Source organism: Sphaerodactylus townsendi, linkage group LG01 (genome assembly GCF_021028975.2).
Source record: "Sphaerodactylus townsendi isolate TG3544 linkage group LG01, MPM_Stown_v2.3, whole genome shotgun sequence".
NCBI lineage: Eukaryota > Metazoa > Chordata > Lepidosauria > Squamata > Sphaerodactylidae > Sphaerodactylus > Sphaerodactylus townsendi.
In genome coordinates this window covers 48,431,347-48,453,840 of record NC_059425.1, presented here as the reverse complement: position 1 = coordinate 48,453,840, position 22,494 = coordinate 48,431,347, and the positions used below count along the sequence as shown (strand labels likewise).

Below are 22,494 nucleotides of genomic sequence, written 5' to 3'. Positions count from 1 at the left end.
TAGGATGCAACATTAGTGCCGCCCCCCCCCCCCCCCCCGGAAGTCTAGGAGTGTGCTTCTTTTTCTTTCTGCTCCATAGGGGACTGAATGCTTGCTGTTGCACTTGGCTCTACTCCCTGCATTTGAATCTACTCATGTTCCACGGTCAATCAGTGTCCTAATCTTACACAGAAATCTGATGGTTCGTACCATTTCTTCCAATTTTAAATAACAGCTTACAATCCAGTAAACATGATATAAAAATAGAAAAAGAGCTTAAGGAAAATTCAAAGGCACCTCTTTCATAATGTCTCATAGCAAGCATAAAAGGGTATAGGTGCAATGATTATACCAGGAGAAGATTGTGGGATGGGAGGAGTTAAATTGGGAGTTGGTCCCAACCAAGCTCCAGGAGAAGGCCACAATGTAGCCTTTCTCTTCATAAGGCAGACAGATGAAATGGCTGCTGCCGGTGACAAATGGAAATTTGCTTCGACCTACAGGAGCCCATCATGACTGTACTTCTCTACCAATGCTCTCTGTTACAATATTGATAGCCAAATGACTATTTAAAATGCACTGCAGCTAACATTGTGAAATACTTTTAGTATAAGCTGAACAGAAAGGTCTTACGATCCCATTACCAGGTCCTGCTAAAATACAAAAGCTGTGAGCTAGATCTTGATTCCCATCAAACTCTTTCTCAGCTTTGTCCTGTCTGCAATCATAATCTTAAAATAGTGATTCACAGAGACTCCTTGAGGATGCATTAGATTTATATCCAATGGGAAAGATGACAGATTGCGCTAAAGCAAACAAAGATAAAACTGTGCTATGAAGATTCAATCTTAACTTGTTCTATGCCATAATTATAGCACAAAGACAGAATATAAAAGAAGCAGTGATGGTAATAGTTACCACTTAATATAACCATTTTGCATTTCTGAACACAATACAACTACTGGTATAAAGGAAATTATTTGCTACTAACATATGACAAGCTAAGCTGGAATCCAGAACTGTAGTTCTGTATTAAAAGCATTTTATAAATACAGTAATATATTAACATAACACTTTGGGGTTATGTGCACATTTTAGCACCATGTTTACTGTTATTTTAGTGACAAACAAAACTCAACTGCAGAACTGAGTGAGCTGTAAAAATTTCAGGCCCAGGGCTTTTCCATTTAAGCAAACAAAAACTGTTCAGGAAATGCCAGCCCTTTCTATAGCATGTTAAGTCTTATAAGGCACATTCCAAGTTGTGTTATACAGTTCTCTGAGGATTAAGTGGTAGTGCTATAGTACTTTAAAAGTTCTATCCTGAAGCACGTGCTCAAAAAAAATAAACATTGAATAAGACAAGTATTATTTAGTTACATCAGTTATGCCCTGCCTTATTCCTCAATGGGGACTCCAAATGTTTTACATCATCTATTAAATGGCACTGATTGAATGAAGACTTTGTGCACTGAAGCTATTCTCCAATGGGCAACAGAATACATAAAATGAGATTTTACAATTCTGATTTAGGATAATATCCTTTTCTGCCTAGACCAAATGCCAAGGCATTTGGATAAGGATCAATGTGTGATGTATATGTCATACTTCATGATACTGACACCCCAATCTATGTGAAGAACCCCAAGAAAATCAACAATAGTGCAATCAGCTGTCCAGGAGAGGGAGCAGGGTATGGGCAGTTACCCTTGAACAGCTAAGCTTTGCGATTGTTGCTTTTCTAATTGGCTTCTACACACACAGCCTTTGGCAGTTGATAGAGAATGGCTAAATGGAGGCCTATGAAAGAATAGCGCTAGTTAGGTACATATCTACAATTCAGACTTAATGCAATTCAAAGCAGAGCTATACTCTTCTAAACTCACTAAACTCAGTGGAATGAAAATGGTGTAACTCTATTTAGGACTGTACGGTTGAAGTAGTTAAGCAATAATTCTCTAACAACACTGGAAAATACAATATGTAATGCCAATAAAGGCTTCTGTATGTGTGAAAATACAGTATGCTGTATATATGTAGCATCTCTTAACAGAATTTTTAGCACCCTCCACAAAGTTACTAGAATTCTTCAAGGGGAACCACGACAGTTAAATTGACATTAAATCAAAGTAAGGAGTACTGCAGATGTATTTGAACAACATCAATGAAAGACTGGTATTCAGACTTTTTAAAAATACAACTTTCTCATACTATAAAAATAATTTTGGCGGGTCGAGGTTTAGGTTTTGCTGGGACCATGAAGAAAACAATGCAGTCTCTATGTCACCACTGGGAATCAAGAGCCTGGTAACTGTTTCGGTTGACAGGTATAAAGCTAAAAACCCTTTCCCTGGGATGCATTCTAACAACCTGGTACATTCTAGGAAATAAAGTTCCCAGAAAGCACTGGTTGTTGAACATCCAAGGCATTGGTGTAGGGTGGAAAGGTGGAGTAAAAAAGCATAATTTTATTTTCTTGCAGCTATCTGTAACACATCACTCCCCACCAGCAGGGCAAAATAACTGAAGTGGAATAGAAGTAAAAAGGGCCTCGGAGGGGGAAATATGGGGAGATAGCAAGAATTCTATGGTCCTCCTAATTACATCAGTCAGTGTACCATGATGTCATCAAATTAATCATCAGAACTAAAATATGATAAAAAATGTTTGCCACTTTATCCTCTAATATCTCAGTTGGTCTCCTTTTAATAATAATGGAGCCAGGTAGTTGCATCCCGTTAAATGTTTAGCAACATTCTAAGGTGTTACAGAGAAGTGAGAATAAAGCTGTGATACAATTATTTTTGTTGGTTTGTTTAAACTGCACAGATTTTTAAAAAACTGGCTCACATAAGGCAATCATTTGTTGGCAATTAGCTATAGCATGGAATCCAAACCCACAGAGAGCCACAAGCTGTTGCCATTTAATTCTTAATCAAGGCAAGAAATTCCTCCCTGGTTTTTGGATCTTCTCGCAAGACTCCAAGCATGGCGCTGGTGACAGTCTTGCTGTTCATTTTCTGAACGCCCCTCATGATCATGCACATGTGCCTGCCAATATGAAAAAAAGACAATTTTTAATATAAGGATGTCAGCATAGTATCTGAATGTTGTGAACACTAGAATAGGGACCAAATGGTAAATTATAATGTAACTTTTGCTTGGATTTTTTACCTGCCTGGCTACAATCACATGATAGATCTAAGACTTCAGAGGCGTCATACTTTTTCTAAAGTAACTGCAAAAGTCCATCTTAATGGCATTTTATCTAGATCACTCACAGTTTTCCCTTCCCAGTCCTAGCACTTGAACAGTTCCTTCATCTGTAGCTTTATCTCTCCACACAGCATCCATGAAAAGTGCATCCTATGTTAATGTCAGTCAGTAGTGAGGAAGCACCAAAACTGGGGCCTTAAATGATGACCAGGGCATAACAATCAAATAAATAGTTCAAGGAGAATGATTTTGTGAAATGCTGCAACAACAGTGGTTTTTCCCCTGCCCACCCAAATGTTCACACTGAACTCTGGCATTCCAGTTGTAAAACAGCACTCTGTAGTGGTAATTGTGTTCAGGAATATAATCTTAAAACAGTATAAGACATAATCAAAATCATAGAGGAAGTCTGTCGCACAACTGAGCTGATGTCCGTTTCTCCTGTTCTACGGTGTCTTTACCACAAACACCATTCCCAGGAAGAAGCCAAAAGGAGCACCCCGGATATTTTGTTGAGCAACCATTGGAGTTTTGATGTTAATAATTGACTTACGATGCTTCTATGACCACAGCCACTCCAACAGGTTTCAGTGCTTCAGTAATTGCCATAGCGATCTGTTTGGTAAGTCGTTCTTGGACTGAAAAATAATAATGGAGCTTTTTAAAAAAGGACTATGGACTAGTTTCATGTTTGAGTCTTGGGTTAATATGTTCCCTCTTGCCACTTCTGCTGCACTCTTTTTTTAAATCGGCAAACTATGGATCTCACTGCCATTGTTGCATGATTTTTGTTTACTGTGTCCTTAGTAGGACTGTAACCCACAGACAGTGAAGAATTGTGCTGCATCTCTCCCTCAGGAGTGATTGAATGATCTACCTGGCATAGAGACTGCATGATCTGACATACCTGCTCACCCCTTTTGTAATCATACAGAGCATAACAGGAAACCTCTTCTGGGGTGAGCACTTTTGATTCACAAAAGCATTTAATTAATTAATTGATATATTCCTTTCAGCATGCAACAATTCTCTCTGTGGTACACACTTTGGGAATTGCTGTCCTAGAGTGACAAAAACAGTGCAGTCCTTAGCAGAATTAAAAACTCCTGTGTCTGTTGACTTAAAACTTAAAACTTAAAAGAGTTTAACTCTGCATAGGGTTGCACTGTTAGCATTAGTAATAGAGTTCAGTATGTTGAGCAACTTGAGAAACTCACTGAGAAATCTCCATTTAGCCATAAGGCTCACTGGGTAACCTTGGGCCAGTGGAATACTCTCAGCCTGATGTATGTCATAGGGTTGGTGTGAGGCAAAAGAACCAAATATGAGGCCCAAGTTCCTTGAAGGGAGGGAGGGAGAAGAATATATATTTATTTAGAACATTTTTATACCACCTCTCCAGCAACTTGCTCAAGGCAGTTTATAGTTAAGGCAATTAAATCAAAGCCATTACAAAAGTTAAAACTATCAATGGGGATAAGAAGTCAGTAGAGCAAGGCAGGGCCGGAGTGGGGGGGAACTGTGCTCAGGGCACGTTTGTGCCCTGCGCCCCTGCCACACCCCCACACGTGGTGCATTGAGCGCGCCCCCATCCCCCTTGGCGCTACGCCACTGGAGCAGGGTCATACTACAGAAAGGATACAAACCTTGAAGCCTTCGGCTAAATATCTCAACAATTCTGAATGGAGAAAAGATAGATGTAGTAAGAAAAAAACAGCAACATAAAAAATAACTGCCTGGCAAAACAGAACAGAAAATGCAAACAAAAATACAGGAAATTATCGTGTTTAGTGTTCTTTCCTTTTTAGCAATCACTTGGCTACAATCCTCAAGCCTGTACCTCTCAAGTGGAGTCAATGAAATCTGAGACAACTTTAAAATCATTATCACTATTTTTTAAATAAAAGTAGGTCCTGTTTCCATACCATTAACAACTATCTAACAGAAATTGAACACAAAGAGCTTGCACTAGCAAGGGAAATTTTCACTAGATAAAAGTGTTGTGTGGCCTGCTGTTCAAAGGTATAGGAACAGGGCTAATAAAATAGGCAGTTGCCTATGTCCCAGGTCTGAAATCTTAAGTTCTCATTGGGCTTCAGAGGCATAGCTCGAAGGGGGAAGGGGAGGTGACGCGTTGAGTGCATGCCCATGTGGGGGGTGCGGTGAGGGTGTTCCAGGGGTGTGGTGGGAGCATGGCGTGGCGGGGGCGTTCTGAGGCAGAGGACGCACCAGTGCACCTCTGTTGGGCTTGCTCTGGGAACAGCTGCAGTCTTCTTGTTAGTGCACTGAGATGAAGGGAGAAAGCTCGTGAAAAGGCCAGAGAGTTTACAATTAGGGTGGTGAGATGTAACAGAAGACAAGGATCTGTACCTTTGAGAATTGGGTGATAGAGAATTTCAGCAGGTATAGTTTCTTAACCACTTCATGACAAGCTATCATGATTCCACTTGCAATAAAAGTTTCTTTAGATCATTCCTGCACACTGAGGTCAAGAACCAGCAGCAGTGGATGTGCTTCCAAATGTCTCCTCCCAAATTGATGTGGTAACATCTTGCTTTGTGATGCTCAACTGCATTGTCTGGGAATTTCTAGCACAATAAGTCTGTAGATCAAGTATCACACTGCCTCTTTTCCTTCCTGACAGACATTTTGGTGCTCACACTACACTCTAACAGATGAAACTACAAATCAATGCCACTCTCAGTAGTCATATCCCAGGGAAAAGATGAGACTGTTTCTCAGTAAGAACCTTAAAGGCTCATTTTATACATTCATTTTATACATTCATTCATGAATGTACAGTGTTATATGTGAGCGTACTAACCTTGCAAGCTTGCTTAAGCCAACCACTTTCTTCCGTGGTAAGTATCCAATGTGTACCTGTAGACATGGCAGGGTGATTGGAGAAATATTTGTGTAAAGATACAAAACTAGATTCAAATGATTGCCCATCTGGCACAACTTTCTAGTCAGTTGTGAAAATGGGCTTTACCACAATAGCCATCAGATAGTTTTCAACATTCATGCCTGTCACATGTCTATAGCCGGGAAGCTCTTTGTAAAAACTGATTCCACATTCACCTCTCCAAAGAAAACCAAACGATCCTCTCATTGGAGAAAAATGTTCAAAAGACTTCATCCATGATTATTTTTACAGGACCTTTTAGTCATATGGGTTTCAAACTGAGACCAACCTGTAGATTCAAACTGTGATACTTTATTCTTTTGTAGTGCATTTGCAGAGTGAGTGATACATCTGATACTACCAGGAATATTTAATATTTGTGATATGCAAGGAAATTCTTTGCATGATGGATTCACAACTGTGTATTTACAAAAAGCATTAAAAGATTGAAAAAGAAATTTGATGCACACTGCAAGACACTGTTTAAAGTGGATTTTCAATACACAATACTCCTTTTCACAGCGTAGGCAGCATGCACAGAAGCTTGGAACAAAAAGAAAAACTTTCAGAAAGTTACAGGACTATGAGAAGCAGACAGGAACTGCAAAGAAGAACAAGGGAGACAGAAAAAGAGGAAACTAAGACAAAGCAAAAGGGAAAGAACTAAGTATTCTGGCAAGCAAAAACAGTAGTTCTGAAAAGTATCTGCTAACAGGTCCAATGAGTTATAATGGAATTTTTGGGTTTGCAACAGTTTCAATGTTGCAATGCATCATGAATCTACAGAGATTTCTAAAGGCAAGGATACATTAGGATTCTAGTGTGACATTTTAAACATTAACTCCAATGCAGGCTAATAGCTTTTCAAGATTCTGTCTGCATGAGAAGCAAAAGACAGAATCTCAAAAGGAAAGAACCCTTAATTTCCTTTGGTACAACTGTAATTAGCCAAAATCCATCTAGGGTGCATTTCAGTTTACTGCAGAAACAATGTAAATTGACCAATGAATTATCAGAATCCAGCAGGGGGCAAGTTGACCAGTCTAAAGCAGACCTCACCCAGTGGACACCCGCCCAAGAAGCCTCAGGGCCATCTTCTCAATAGGAGAGGAGTCTACCATATAGGAGGGAAGAGGCCCACTGGAATTTAAGATTAGATGTACAGAAAGATGAGTGATTATATAGTTGACAGGGGTTGTCATGAATGGGAGTTGCTCTGATGCTAATGTACGGTAATATACTTTCTGAGGGCAGAGTGTCACTTAGGGTGCTTTCACACATGCCGAATAGTACACTTTCAGTGCACTTTGCAGCTTCATTTTACCGTGTGAAATGGAAAGATCCACTTGCAAACAATCACAAAAGTGCATTAAAAGTGGGTTGAAAATGCATTATGGATGACTTGGGAAAGCCTCTAGCCAGGCAGTGCAACATCCACTATGCTGTCATCTTCCTATGTTAGAAGTTCTGGGATTCTCCTATAAGATATCAAAGAGCCAGTCTGGACATCACTAAAGCATCTAAACCATAACTGGGAATATTACTGGTGCATCAGATTGTCGCAGAACATGGAGAATGAGCCCCTCAGTAGTCACTGGTCAACAGAGGAAGAGAAGAATAGTTTGGATTTATACCCCACCTCTCTCTCCTGTAAGGAGACTCAAGGTGGCTTACAAGCTCCTTTTCCTTCCTCTCCCCACAACAGACACCTTGTGAGGTAGGTGGGGCTGAGAGAGTTCCAAAGAACTGTGACTAGCTCAAGGTTACCCAGAAGGAATGTAGGAATGTGGAAACACATCTGGTTCACCAGATAAGCCTCTGCCACTCAGGTGGAGGAGTGGGGAATCAAACCCGGTTCTCCAGATTAGAATCCTCCTGCTCTTAACTACTATTCCACGCTGGCTGAAGAGAGGGGGATCCCAGCACAGTCCCCAAGATAAGGGTGCCAAGCAACATGCCCCTTTATCTAGTCCAGTTCTGGAATCTTGGACAAGAATCAGCCTGAATAAACTAATTCACGTACCCTCACCCATCTCTCAAAGGATGATATGCAGCATTAATTCAAGCAATGAATAAAGCTTGTTTTTTTGTCTAGTCAATCTTGCTATATTGTCTTACGTTGCAGAATATTTTTACCTGTGTTTTCTGCTTAAATTAAACTTGCAGCGGAATAAAAAAAATTAGAAGCCTTGGAGGCAAAAGGATTTATTTTGCATGAATGGCTCCAGCCCATGTAAATGCCATGCACAGCTCAGAAAACATGCATAAACACTGACAGCCCTGGAAGGACAACTCCAGCCCTAGTTGAGAGAAACTCATGAAGGGGAAGGAAGTATAAAATTGGGAAGCGTTAGCTCAACCTCTTCTCTCATGCATAGATACATAGCTGAGCTGGACCCAAGATCATTTCTTCCAGATTTATACTGGGAAAATCCCCCCCCTACTGAAATTTCTTAGGTAGTAACAGCCATTACCATCATTCTAATCTACTTTGAATGGGAGGAGCCCAAATCAGCTACACTTTTCTTCTACAAATCTTGCTTTCTTAGTGTCCCACCTCGAACATCAAACCTAGCAGCAGCTGGTGAAAGAGTGAGCTGTGTGCCTGAGGGGGTGATCTGTAACAGGAGAATTCCAGACCTAAAAGGTTGGTTAAAAAAAGAAGCCAGACCCTTTCCCCCATTCCCAGCCAACAGAAATTGATCATCATCTATATCAGAGGAACAATACCTTGCCAAAGAAAGGCACCAAGTGATGTTCACAAAGGGAAAACATATCAATGTCCTTCACAATCACCATCTCATCATGGTCCTCATCAAAAACGGCATCATTGAGTATATCTGGGGGAGAAAGGAGATTATTAATGGACAAAGAAAATGAACTTTCTTTATTAAATGGGGTAGGGAACCTTTAACACTCAAAGAGCCATTTGGACCCGTTTTCCACGGGAAAAGAAAACACTTGGAGCCACAAATAATTTTTGACATTTAAAATAAAGATAACACTGTATATATTGGGGTTTTTTTACCTTTTACTCCGCTCATTCTGAGAAGCGCATGGATGCGTCCGCTCTGCTGCCTGCAGGGCGGGCAAGGATGGGGCCAGCGGCTCGGCCTCGCCGGCCGCTGGGAAAGCGCCCACCCCACTCCAACGAGGCAGACGAGAAGGGAAGCCCGCAGTGTGGCCCAGCCGGCCGCGGGCAGTTGGTGTGCCCACCCGGCTGCCTGCAGGGCGGGCAAGGATGGGGCCAGCGGCTCGGCTCATGGAGCCGCAGTGCAAGGGCAGAAGAGCCGAATGCGGCTCTCGAGCTGCAGGTTCCCTACCCCTGCTCTAGAATAACCACTAAGAGACACCTGCTAGAGTAGGAAGGGTCAGAAATATCTTGATAGAAAAGTTTCTGGTCAAGCTTGGAAAAACATGTAAAATTTGTAAGGGCCAGAGTCCTGTAGGGAAATTTTAAAAATCCTTATATTCTTGTCACCATCAAATTTTAAGAACCAGAGATCCTCAGTCTGGCATGCTTCTTTAGGAGCAAGGGCTACTTTATACAAAAGTACTCCAATTTTCATTGGATCACCTGCATGGAGGACTCATATCTTCTCATTTCATGTTCCTCATCAGACTTACTCAAAACAAGTTTGGGAAACAAAGATTGTATCTGTTTTATAAGAGGACAATTATGTAGTTTGTACATTTTCAAAAGCTTTAAGTCCTGTTCTTTCATTTAAAATGTGTTTACCAATCGCTGCTGAATGAATGCATTATAGAAATAATTCAGCAACCTTGGAACAAGAAGATGATTTAAAAGGATTTCTGGTCAATGCGCTTCTGGGCATCAATTCAATAAAAGAAAAACAAGAGTCTAATTATAAGTAGCAATGAATGAGCTAGTGAATGATGCTGTCACAAGGATTTATGCTTATGCTGTCACCACAGGATTAGCTCTAACAAACAAGGGAAAATAAAGTAGTTAACATGAATTTACTTGCTCATCTTACTTCTAGCAGAAAGATAGCCAAGTTTTTTAGGTTCTATAGAATTGCACTGATAGAAGAGACGGTAGAGTATAAATTTTGTTGAGAACATAACCTTTAAAATAGTTTAAATTATGTATTATCAAAATGGAAAAAAGGGGGCTTCTGGTGGGGGATTTATGGAGTGTTGAAGCCTCTGTGTAATGCAGAGGATCTTTGCAGCTAAATTGCTGGCTGGGAGATGTAAATCACCAGCTAAGTAATAATTCTGGATAGAGAATGATCAGGAGATAATCCACATTGCTTTAAAAAAGACCTCCTCTCGAGTAAATGATGAAAAAGTTGGTTTTTGCAGATAACCTTGGAGACAATTTTTCCTTTTTTTCTGGAACCTATTCATTATGGCAACGACCAAGAAACAAATCTTGAATATAAAACTTGAAAAGCAAGTCTTGTTTGAAATGATGAAAAAATATTTTGAGCAATTAAGAGGTAAATGGAATTCATTTGAGAAGAACATGAAGGAGAGATTTACCAAAATAGATTTTTTTAAATGTAAAAGAACAGAAGTTTGAAGATGTTAAGAAATTAGAAAGTTCTATAAATCAAATATGTGAAGCAACAAACTATTGACAAAGTTGAAATTGTAGAGGGGACAACAGAAGCCTTAAATAGAGATTTGCAAAGAGAAATGGACAGTTTCACTTTACTGGAGCTGACAGAAAAAGAATTTTGTTCGAGATTTAGAGCTATCCCTGAGGATACAGATGAGATTAGACGAATGGCTATAATTGCTTTGGCAAGGTTTCTGGGAATCTCAGAGGAAGAGATAGAAGTTAATAAAGACTACAGGCTAAATTCTAGATTTGTTCTAATGAGATACTCTGGTTTATTCTGTAAGGAAGAAGAAGACTAGAGATATAATTATACAACAGTATTTTGGTGCAAGACTGAAAACAGATAAGCCCTTCCGGGGAGGGTGCTTAAAAAATCTAAAGGATGGATAGATAGATAGATAGATAGATAGATAGATAGATAGATAGATAGATAGATAGATAGATAGATAGAGAGAGAGAGAGAGAGAGAGAGAGAGAGAGAGAGAGAATGTGGATATAATTGTTTTAAAAACAATCAAAATCCTGCATAAAAGAAAATAATACGCTTTGCTAACTAAAAAGTTAAAAAAGAAAAATATTATGTTTTGTTGTGAAAAACTGGAAGTTGCATCTTTTACCTTCAGACAACATAGATTCAGACTGAAAAGGCACATGACTTCTTTGAAAGATACAAAAGAGAGTTTAATGGGACAGAGTCTTCAGAGGATTCACACCCAGATCAACCAGATACAGGGCAACTACCACAAGGAAAAGGAAAAGAAGACACTGGACTGGAGGATAAAGAGAGTTAATATTTTTGGACCCAAATATAAATTGCAAATTTCTAATGTGGAACATAAATGGAGCTAATACTCCACAAAAAAGGAGAAAAGTTTTAATCATTTGAGAAATTAAAACAATAAACCCTCATCATAAAATGGATCTAAAATATTTGTCCTGGTTTGCATCAACCAGGGTCGGGGGGTTGGGGGCCCTGGCCCCAGTCTGGTGAAATACTCTCTCGAGTGAGACCTGGGCCTTTCAGGACCTGATGCAGTTCCACAGGGCCTGGAAGACAGAGCCCTGTAGACACTTGGCTTATGGCCGAGGCAGCTACAGTTTTTACCATCTTGGCCCTCCCTCTTTCCTTCGCCACCTTTTTACTCCCTCCTGTATCCTGATTTTTATAGTAATTCAATTGCCATAGGGTTTCAAAAATGTCTGATGTTCAGATGTAATTTTTGTTTTAAATTGGTATTGTACTTATACTTAAATGTTGGAAGCCACCCTGAGCTTGTGAGGGGAAGGATGACATAAAAAACCAATAAATGAAATGAATGAAATGATTTCATCCATTTTATAAAATTCTCTCCAAAATCTATATTTTCTAAAAAAACAAAAAAAATCCATTCAAATTATCAAATGCTTTCTTTGCATCCAGAAAGGTTGAAGTAGCCTGTTCTTCAATATGTTTCTCAAAATAGTCCAGAATATTCAGTTCAATTCTAACACTGTCCTTTAATTGTCTTTTAGGTTAAAATGCACATTGATCTTCATGGATAAACTCCTGTCATGTTTCTTTTCAATGTATCCACTAAAATTGTAGTAAACCATTTATAGCCATTATTTAGTAATGATATCTACAATTTCTTGTCAAAGTAGTCTACAATTTCTTGTCAAAGTTAAGTCTTGCTCTTTTTTAGGTATTAATGTTATCTTGGCCTTTTATCATGACTCTGGAATCTTTCCTCCTTGCAATATGGAGTTCATTGTATCCTGTAATAGATGTAAAGTTTCAACTTGAAAACACTTTTAGTACAAACCTGACACACCATCCGAACCAGGTACCATTCCTGGTTTAGTTTTTTTAATAGTCTCTACCACTCCCACCACAGTTAACTTACCATTCATAACATGTCTCTGTTCTTCTGTAATCTTTTGTATTGTTTGCATAGATAACTGTGGTAAAATTATTTGTTGCAAAATATTTTTGTCTTTTGAATGTTTTTTACAGGACAATCCAGTTTACCATGGCATCCACAGGCAGCTTCAAAGGGGTCTCCAAAGAGTCTTCGGGCAGTGCAGAAGGAGCTTTGGATGACGCAGAAGGAAGGTAAAACAGGGGCTGGTGTTCCTGGGCTAGAATGCTGGTGGAAGTTGACAAACATTGGCTCCACCCCACCCCACCCCCAATGCCAGTGCCCAACTGGGAAACCAGCACAGCTCTGCAGAGGCCCAGACTTCTGGGATATGCCGCCATAAAAACTGAGGAGTGGCCAGCCACCATTGTCTCTGCCCCTGCCCAATGGCTCCCCGCTCCATCTAGATTGGGCTGTTAGTTCCTTCTCTTTTTTCTAATCTCTTCTAAAATATTTTGGATTTTCTCATTTTCCTAAATTCATAATTATGTTGTCTCCAACATATAAGATTTACTTTCATCCCAAACTTTTCTCAATTCTATTATCTTATTTAAATTGAACTCAAAAATTATTTTAGTTTTACAGTCCTGAACATTTGTGTGCTTTGTAAAGTTTCATTTAGTCTCCATCTGAAAGCACTGGATTTTCTCTTACAAACCAGAGCTATAAGATTATGATCTGAAAAAGTATTTGGTAGGAACAGCTAAATCAGGCAGGGGGAGGCGCATCCTGGAAGCAGCGCAGGTATGCGGCAATGCATTTGCCACCTTGCCAGCATAAGTTTCACCTATGTTGGCAGAGAAGGTAAACACAGCAGTGGGTGGGTGCTGCACAGCTCCATGGCGACTGACTCAGAAAAGGCTGCCTCCCTGAGAGGTGTGCTGGCATAACTGTGCAACTAGAGGCGTTTCTGGGGGTAGAGCTGATTTTACTGGGCTTCCACTGGGCTTTCAGCCTGGAAACTCCCCCGTCCCCAGTCACAGACTTACACAACACAAAAGTCCATTTTGCCCAATAGGCGCTTTTCAGGTGGATGGGGTTTTTCATGTTTGCTGTGCCTTCTGGAACGGTCTGAAACCCTTTTGGAGACCACAAAGCAGCAGCACCATACAAGGCTGCAGCACCCTCTGGATTTCATGGGTTGAGCCAGGAATGAATCCCTGAAGGAGGAGTACTGGCAGGATGACCCACCTTCACCAGAGCGCTAGCTGGTTGAGGTCCAAGAGCAATCAGAAGTCTCGCAGGAGGGAGTCAAAGCTGACCATAGACAACCCGACAGCAGGAGGACAGGGTGCTTGTAGAAGCACCTCCAGCTGCAGATGCCAGAACTGATAGCTCCCTCAGCTTACCTGAACTGGTTAGGCAACTCCAAATTCATAGCCATCAGGAGTTATAATCTAAAAGGGGCAGCGCCGGACTGGAGGCTCAGAGACACCCAGAGAACACTCTAAGTCTTCCCAGGAGCAGAACTAAGCAGAAAGGGAGACTCATAAAAGACAGGCACAGAGAAGCTGACTTTGCAGGAGCAACTTCGTCGAAAGCCTGTGACTTTCTGCCCCCACTGCTCATGGACTGCTGTTTCTGGACACGGCGCCCTGACCTACGCCTCAACCCTTGGCTGCTTTTTCTGAGCTTTGCACCGGATTTGTTTTGGCTGGACTCCCAGTAAGTGTTCTCTTTCTCTCATGACCGTGCTTGCTAACCATTGTGATCTGACTCTCTCTCTCGGAACTCAGCAGGGAAGTACACTGGATTGGGCCATAAGATATGTTAGATTCTAAGTCCCTAGAAACCCAGGTAATATCTATTCTTGAAAAAGATATGTTTCTTTCTGAGAAATAAGTATATTCTCTTGAGTTTCCTTTTTTAAGTCTCTGGAACACTCTCCCCCCACCCTCCCGTGGTGGTCCACCAGGTGCCAACTCTGCAAGAGTTTAGGCACCTGGTCAAGACCACCCTCTGTTCCCCGAGCATATGGGTGATCTTTCTAGGTGGTGCTCCCTCATACTCCCTTTTTTGGTACTTGCTCTCGCCTGTACCAGCTCTCTTTTGGTTTCAGTTCTTGAAATTTCTTCTGGCCCAGTTTTCTTCTGGCCCAGTTTTTGAAATTTGCTGGAGCGGGCTTTATGTGGGATAGATTACTATTTAATTTAAGGAGGGTGGGTTAGGGTGCGGGATTGGGATGATTTATAAAGGAGTTTCAAATATGGTTTTATGAATTTATTTTAATAGTATTTTATAACTGTACCCTCCCAGAGAATTTGGTGATAGGTGGGAACATAAGAAAGAGCCCGCTGGATCAGACCAGAGTCCATCTAGTCCAGCACTCTGCTACTCGCAGTGGCCCACCAGATACCTTTGGGAGCTCACATGCAGGATGTGAAATCTGTCTAAGCCCCTTTTAAAGCTATCCAAGTTAGTAGCCATCACCACCTCCTGTGGCAGCATATTCCAAACACCAATCATGCATGTTATCGTTTATTAGTTCTAATTCTCTCCCCACCCCCCCACCCCCAGCATTTTCAATGTATGCCCCCTGGTTCTAGTATTGTGAGAGAGAAAATTTCTCTGTCGACATTTTCTACCCCATGCACAATTTTATAGACTTCAATTATATCCCCCCTCAGATGTCTCCTCTCCAAACTAGAGTCCCAAACGCTGCAGCCTCTCCTCATAAGGAAGGTGCTCCAGTCCCTCAATCATCCTCATTGGACAAAGTTCCTCACCAGAGACTGTTGAGAAAACTCAGCAATGAAGGAATAAGAGGGGAAGTCCTCCTATGGATTAAAAACTGGTTGAGAAACAGGAAACAAAGAGTGGGTGTAAATGGGAAGTTCTCACAATGGAGAGATGTCGGGAGTGGTGTCCCCCAAGGATCCGTTTTGGGACCAGTGCTCTTTAACCTATTCATAAATGACCTGGAAGTAGGGGTGGGTAGCGTGGTGGCCAAGTTTGCAGATGATACCAAATTATGTAGGGTGGTGAGAACCACAAAGGATTGCGAAGAGCTCCAAGCGGACCTTGATAAATTAGATGAGTGGGCTCAGAAATGGCAAATGCAGTTCAATGTAGCAAAATGTAAAGTGATGCACATAGGGGCAAAAAATCCAAACTTTACATACACGCTACAGGGGTCAGTGCTATCAGTCACAGACCAGGAAAGGGATTTAGGTGTCTTAGTTGATAGTTCCATGGGAATGTCAACTCAATGCATGGCAGCTGTGAAAAAGGCAAACTCTATGCTGGGGATCATTAGAAAAGGAATTGAGAATAAAACTGCAAAGATTGTCATGCCCTTATATAAAGCAGTGGTGCGACCGCACTTGGAGTACTGTGTCCAGTTCTGGTCGCCGCATCTCAAAAAGGATATTGAGGAGATAGAAAAAGTGCAGAGAAGGGCAACAAGGATGATTGAGGGACTGGAGCACCTTCCCTATGAGGAGAGGCTGTAGCGTTTGGGACTCTTTAGTTTGGAGAGGAGGCGGCTGAGGGGGGATATGATTGAAGTCTACAAAATTATGCATGGGGTAGAAAATGTTGACAGAGAGACATTTTTCTCTCTTTCTCACAATACTAGAACCAGGGGACATTCATTGAAAATGCTGGGGGGAAGAATTAGGACTAATAAAAGGAAACACTTCTTCACGCAACGTGTGATTGGTGTTTGGAATATGCTGCCGCAGGAGGTGGTGATGGCCACTAACCTGGATAGCTTTAAAAGGGGCTTGGACAGATTTATGGGGGAGAAGTTGATTTATGGCTACCAATCTTGATCCTCCTTGATCTCAGATTGCAAATGCCTTAACAGACCAGGTGATCGGGAGCAACAGCCGCAGAAGGCCATTGCGTTCACATCCTACATGTGAGCTCCCAAAGGCACCTGGTGGGCCACTGCGAGTAGCAGAGAGCTGGACTAGATGGACTTTGGTCTGTTGGGGAGGCTGTGGAATACCTTCCCCTGTAAAAAAAAAAGCAGAAATTTCCCAATGAAGCATTCCATCTAACCCAGGATCAGGTATCTTCCTGGGTTCTTTCCTCCCTAGCAGCCAGCGAGCAATTCGCCAGCCTGGCTGATGCCAATGGGAGTGAGGCAGAACAGAAAGCCTGAGAGCAACACATGGAGTAGTCGAGAGGGAAGGGCGGAGCAGGCGTTGCCACGTGTAAGGTTTCCAACTCTGGGTCAGAAAATTCATGGAGATTTGGGGGTGCCATCATGTAACTGCAATCAACGGCCATTGGGGCAGGTTCCTCCTCTCCCTCGAGCCCCCACTGCACATGAATGGAGCCATCGCCGCCATGCCTGGCGGGCCGGATAAATGCCTTCAGGGGGCCACATCTGGCCCCCGGGCCGTAGTTTGGGGACCCCTGGGGTATAGTATACAACTGTAACAGTGGGAGAGAGTATATGGCTAAAGCAGGGGTCGGGAACCTTTTCCACTCAAAGAGCCATTTGGCTTACCTTCCCCCGCTCACCCTTACCGCCACCGCCGCGCCCAAAGACGGACCCGGCGGCTTGGCCTGGCCGGCCGCCGGGAGACTGAAGCGCCCGCCCTGCTGCCTGCAGGGCGGGTGAAGACGGACCCGGCGGCTCGGCCTGGCCGGCCGCCGGGAGACTGAAGCGCCCACCCTGCTGCCTGCAGGGCGGGTGAAGACGGGCCCGGCGGCTCGGCTCATGGAGCCGCAGAACAGCGGCAGAAGAGCCGCATGCCGCTCGCGAGCCGCGGGTTCCCGACCCCTGGGCTAAAGTGTCTTGTTTCAAGTACTAGTGTTAAAGAGAACTTTGATCAGTGATGTATTGGTGGTATTTGTCACTAATGAAACTGGCAAAAATGTATAAAAAGTTTTGAATGAACAGCATGAAGGGTCTTTTAATCATTAATGGTGGACTTATAATAAAGTTTTAAAAATTTGGATACAAATCCATTCAACAACTGAGAAGATTTTAAAAGTAACATACAAATGAAACCAGAGGTTTTTCTTTTTTAATCTTATGGCCAGACTGAAAACAAAAGACTGTTGTTTTTACATATCACATCAGCATTGGAGATATTGTATGCATAAAAATGGAAAACTGCATTGATAACTACAACAGAAGAATGGCTTATGAATCTGTTGGAATTGGCAGAAATGGCTAAACTTATTTGATTTGAGAAAATAATAGTGTGGAGCCCCCAGCACAGCCTGGGATGCTCCTCCCCAGGTCTGAGCAGCCTTTCCTCCAGCCTCGGACAGGGTGTCTGGGTGCAGCTGCACTTCAGCGGCCCTTTCCCAAGGCTAACAGGTTAACAGGTCCTGAGTTGCGCCACAGCTGGATGGGAGCATCCTCCCTGACCATTCTGTCCCTCACCCTTTTTATTCCCTCTCCCCCAGCCCTTCCCCCTGGCTCTTCCCTCAGGGCCTGTAAGGACCCTCATCCAGCCCACTTGCTTCTCCCTTCCTGGCCAGGCTGGACCCCGCCTTTCCCTGTTACTGTTCCAAGAGGGCAACGGCCTCAGTTGGGTTCTGGGCCCTGTGAGGGCCTGGGCTTCTGGTGCAGCATTGGGTCATGCCTGGGCAAGCACAGCCTGGATTCCAGGCCTCTTCTCCACTGTGCAGCCTTTGGAGCCCAGGCAGCCACTGGCCCAGGGTGAGGCTCCTCCCCGTGAGCTGCCTTGCTCCACAGGGTCTGTCTGCCACTGCCACCTGCTGCCCTCAGGGCCTGGGTAAGTCTTTCTCTTGGGGCTTATCCCAGGCTTTTGGGAGTGGGAGTTCAGGGGCACACACTGATTATTGGAAACCCTTGACAGACTTTTTGTGCAAGAGAAAAAAATGAATGGGTGATTTGTGGATTTGAGGAATAGAAGTACAGGAAAACAGATATAGTAGATACATATGACCCTTATTGGGAAGAATAATTGAGAATTAATTTATAATTAGAGAGCAAGTAGTAAATTTTTAAGTGTTTAAATTTGGTGCAGACAAAATTGAGAGCCTTTTAATGCATTTTTGTTTTTATGTACTTTTTGTTCGTTTTTTCATTTTTTATTGTTTACATATGTCTTAATAATTTTTTAAAGTAAAATAAAAAAAGAATGGAGCAAAAGTGCTGCTTTGAACCCTGACTTAAGATTTCTTATTATGTCACTTTCATACTATGGAGTCTGTTCCTTGTACCAGTGGCACTTGTGATAAGAATCCATCAACTGGGGGTCCACTGAATAGTCAATAACTCTTTCCTGATGTGGGTTGAAGAACCAGTGATTCAAGTTGTAACAAGCGTGTTGGCAGAGGCGTAGCTCCAAGTGGGCGGGGGGTGCATGACGCACTGGGCGCACAACCCTGTGGGGTGTGGCGGGGCATTCTGGGTATGTGGCAGGGGCATTCCGGGTGGGGCAGGGGACGCACCAGTGCACCAGGCACTTTCCCCCCTTGCTACGCCTCTGCGTGTTGGTCTATATTTTATGAATTTACAACCCAGTATCATCTTAAGAGAAATGACTGCTCAATTCTTCCATGCTGCTCATTGGCATCTCTGCCAATCTCAACCTCATGGATGCCTTCCCTTTCTCCTGGTCTTTCTCAAATGAATTTTCCTCAGGCAGACAGCAGTTACCTTCCATGGATGTTTCTCTGATAATCCCTTGCCAGAACCTCACTCCTTCCCTCCCCATCTCTCTCTCCTGTCCCCCTTTGGAAGTCTCTTCCTCACCTATCTTGTTCTGCAGACGACTCCGCAGTTTCCAAACCCAGCCAGTTCCAGCCTGTCTAGATTCCCGTCACAGTTTTGAAGCTTTCAAAGTTCATCCATCCAACAAACAGCAACTTCACAGTGTGTGTTCCACTGGGAAAATAGGGGAAGGTTTAAACTCATCCTACTCCATGATGGACTTTGTCCCCAAATCCCCTCCCTTGCTGGTTTAGAGCTTTTAAAATAATGCTAGAGATCCTATCATGGGTCTCTTGCCATCACATCAACTGCAAATACTGCTCTGTCTGTGCCCAATTATTATGTTGTCTCCTTCAGCCCTGTGCAGGTTCTACCTTCCCAGCACTATGCCAAATGCTCCTTTTGAGACCATAAGTTCCCTGAGTAGGTGGCTGATTCAAAAACTCATTTACTCACCCATTCGACTGGCATCAAAAAGGTAAGAAGCATGCCCACCAAAATAATAAGGCTGGCACACATATGGGGCATAGAACCCTAAGTTCATGAACCTGTTTGAAATGGGCATTGTTCCACCGAACAGTCAAAACGTGGGGTGTGAATTTTACCTCCTAAGAGAAGCCAGAGTTCTCCCAGAAAGTAAGCTAAGCCTCACAATGGGATCTGATCTTGGTATTCTTAAACTGAGAAATAATTCAATAAAAAATAATTTGCTAGCCTTGTCAGAGAGTGGGTATATATTAATAAACCACGAATCTTGCAGTATTTGGATAGTGTCGGTTCTAGAAGTGTTCTAGAAGTATCAGTTCTAGAAGAATAGGTGCCTTTGCAAAATTGTGGGCCAGTGTAAGCCGTCCGTGCAGAGGGAACCCTCGCTAGAGTCCACACAGCCACAAACAGCCCTTCCACCACCATAATTATAAAAACCTCATGGGTTTTGACAGAAGCGTTTTCCTCACGTGAGTAAACTGGAATCTCGGGTGTTTCTAGACACTTAATCTGGGCCGAATTGTGCCTTTATTTTGTAGTTTCTTCTTTAAAATGCTCGTCGAATTGGACTCACCTGCGACTGTTTCTCGATAGCCTTTGGTGAGAAACTGCATGGCTTTGGCGGCTCGGCGGGGGGTCAGCTGCAGCCCTTGCCTCGCCGGGTTCTCGTCCAGCCCCTGGAGGATGGTGGCGTAGGCGGCCTCCAGAGCCTGCAATCCGTCCTCGTCTCCGTCGCGGTCTTCCGCCTCGCGGTCGCATTTGGCCAAGGACGGGTGATGCTTCGCGGTTTTCCGCGGCTCGCTGCTGGGCAGCTCGCCCAACTGCTGGAGGCGACTGGGAAGCAAGTCCCCGTTCTGGAAGCACTGCAGATCCAGCTGGTTTTCCATGGCGGAGCACGTGCCAAGGCGGAGTGGGAAGTCCGGGCGGCTCTTTGCAGGGAAAGGCTAAATTTTGACAGGTTGGCTTGGTCGGATCTGGCCTGCCCAGAGTGTGCACAGATATTGCCGCATCTAAAGGATAGGTGCGTTTGCAAAACTGTGCAGAGGGAGCCTCGCTAGACCCCGCGCTGTCCCCGCAAGTGTCCTTGAGCGGGCGATGGGCTCTCTCAGCTCGACGCTACCGCTGGAGACTGCAGCGCCCGTAGGCGAGTTTGGGCCACAACCTGCTGGGGTGCAAGAGGCCGTGATCCGCGGTGGCGGGCAGTTGGACGGCTGGCTCTTTTGGGAACTTTGGGATGTTGGGAAGCCCTCTTCTTGCGCCCTCTTCTGCACGGCGCGCGGGGAGGTTTGCAACCCCGAGGCTGGTGCTGGGCCGCTTCCGAGCGAGCCATCTGGTATTTATCGCGTCGCTTTGCCATGGCAATGTACCCTTTCCCGGTCAGATGGTGACGTCTTGAGACTGTCAGCTGGGCAAGGCTCACTGAGGCACCCCTTTTGGCTTCGGTAATCGGAGGAAACAAGGTCGGGTCACGAGGGTTACACATGCTGCACGTGGCTAATGTGCGGGTCCCCCACCCACGCCTCTCCGGCAATGCAGACCTTCTACGCCCCTTCCTCAAGATTCCCTCTTCCGTTTCCAAATGCCCAAACTGAATTGCATTTTCTTGGTCAACCTGCAAGCAGTTCATCGCAGACGTGGGATTCACGGCGCCGTGCATTAGAGGGAGCAGAAGAGGGCTTCACACTTTTCTCCCTTTTGGAGTGCCAAAGCAGCCTCCAAGATTGTTCTCCCCACCACGTTTCATCCTTACAAGAACAACCCTGTGAGGTAGAATGTGTTGTCGAAGGCTGTGACCCTTGAGAGATTACATAAATCTCCCTGACTTGCTGAGTGACCTTGGGCTGATCACTTTGACCTATCTCATCATAGGGGTGTTGTGAGGATAAAATTGTGGGAAGGAGACAATACAAGCCACTTAGGGTTCCCATTTGGGAGAAAGGTGGGATATAAATATCATATGTGAATTAATAAATTACATTAGACCATGATACAAAATGTTGCGAAAACAACCCACCTTTAGTTGTCCATTAACTAAAACATCTATCTACTGTTACTTGATGTATTCAGGAGAATGTGTTTCCTGATTTCTAGTTTGCCAGATGACTAGTTACAGAAGTGGTACAGATTTCCAATGAGGTGCTACGATTTCTATTATCTATTTATTTCATTACTAGCGTGGCCCGGCCACGCGTTGCTGTGGCTTATTGTGGTGAAATGGGAAAGGAACAGTAGCAGCAAATCAATTGCAGAGGCCAGCAGTACATGCTCATGCAAACACGCAGCCGCAGCGCTATTCGATACTGTGCGATGTCAGTGATGTGTGGCCCACATTCCTTGGGGGGGGGGGATGGAAAGGCACCCCTCCCACACATCTAGGCTGGCTGGTCATGATCCTTTACCTGGGAGTAAGTTTGGTTGGTGGCAATGGGTGTCGCTTCTGAGGAAACCCTCTAAGGGGCGCGACGCAGCCATTCAAAGTATGTCATGGTGGCTGTACTGAGCTTACTCCTGAGTAATGCGTGCCTGGTTTTCTTAACTGTAACTGCAGTATTCAGGGAATCTAGGGTGCCTGGCCCCTCCCTCCAGTCCCTTGCATGTCACCCCTCACTCTCTTCCCTCCCTCACTTATCTTCCCTTGCATGCCACCCCTCCTTCCCTTCCCTTTCCCTCCGCTAGGGTGGGTGGGTCATATCAAGATGTAGGGCCCCCTGCCTCCCCTCCCTTGCATGCCACAGCTCACTGTCTCCCCTCTCTCACTTCTCTTCCCTTGCAT

The 22,494-nt window shown here is 43.7% G+C and overlaps 1 protein-coding gene across 1 annotated transcript; it reads right to left on the bottom strand.

Annotated features, from left to right (window-relative positions):
- LOC125438564 (GTP cyclohydrolase 1-like) lies at window positions 1-21,002 on the bottom strand. The gene is made up of 6 exons (XM_048507037.1): window positions 20,296-21,002; window positions 8,831-8,940; window positions 6,020-6,075; window positions 4,842-4,873; window positions 3,749-3,833; window positions 1-3,030 (listed from the first exon to the last, which is right to left on the bottom strand). Exons 1-6 carry the CDS (start codon window positions 20,606-20,608, stop codon window positions 2,904-2,906), a joined length of 723 nt encoding a protein of 240 aa, XP_048362994.1. The 5' UTR covers window positions 20,609-21,002; the 3' UTR covers window positions 1-2,903.
- Between the last annotated feature and the right edge of the window lie 1,492 nt (window positions 21,003-22,494).

Excerpts from the sequence above, each read along its gene's own strand:
- LOC125438564 (XM_048507037.1), bottom strand. The coding sequence starts at position 20,608 with ATGGAAAACCAGCTGGATCTGCAGTGCTTCCAGAACGGGGACTTGCTT. Across the intron at positions 6,076-8,830 it reads TGGTGCCTTTCTTTGGCAAG|GTACACATTGGATACTTACC; the intron begins GTATTGTTCCTC and ends CCATGTCTACAG. Across the intron at positions 3,834-4,841 it reads ATTTAGCCGAAGGCTTCAAG|TCCAAGAACGACTTACCAAA; the intron begins GTTTGTATCCTT and ends ATTATTTTTCAG.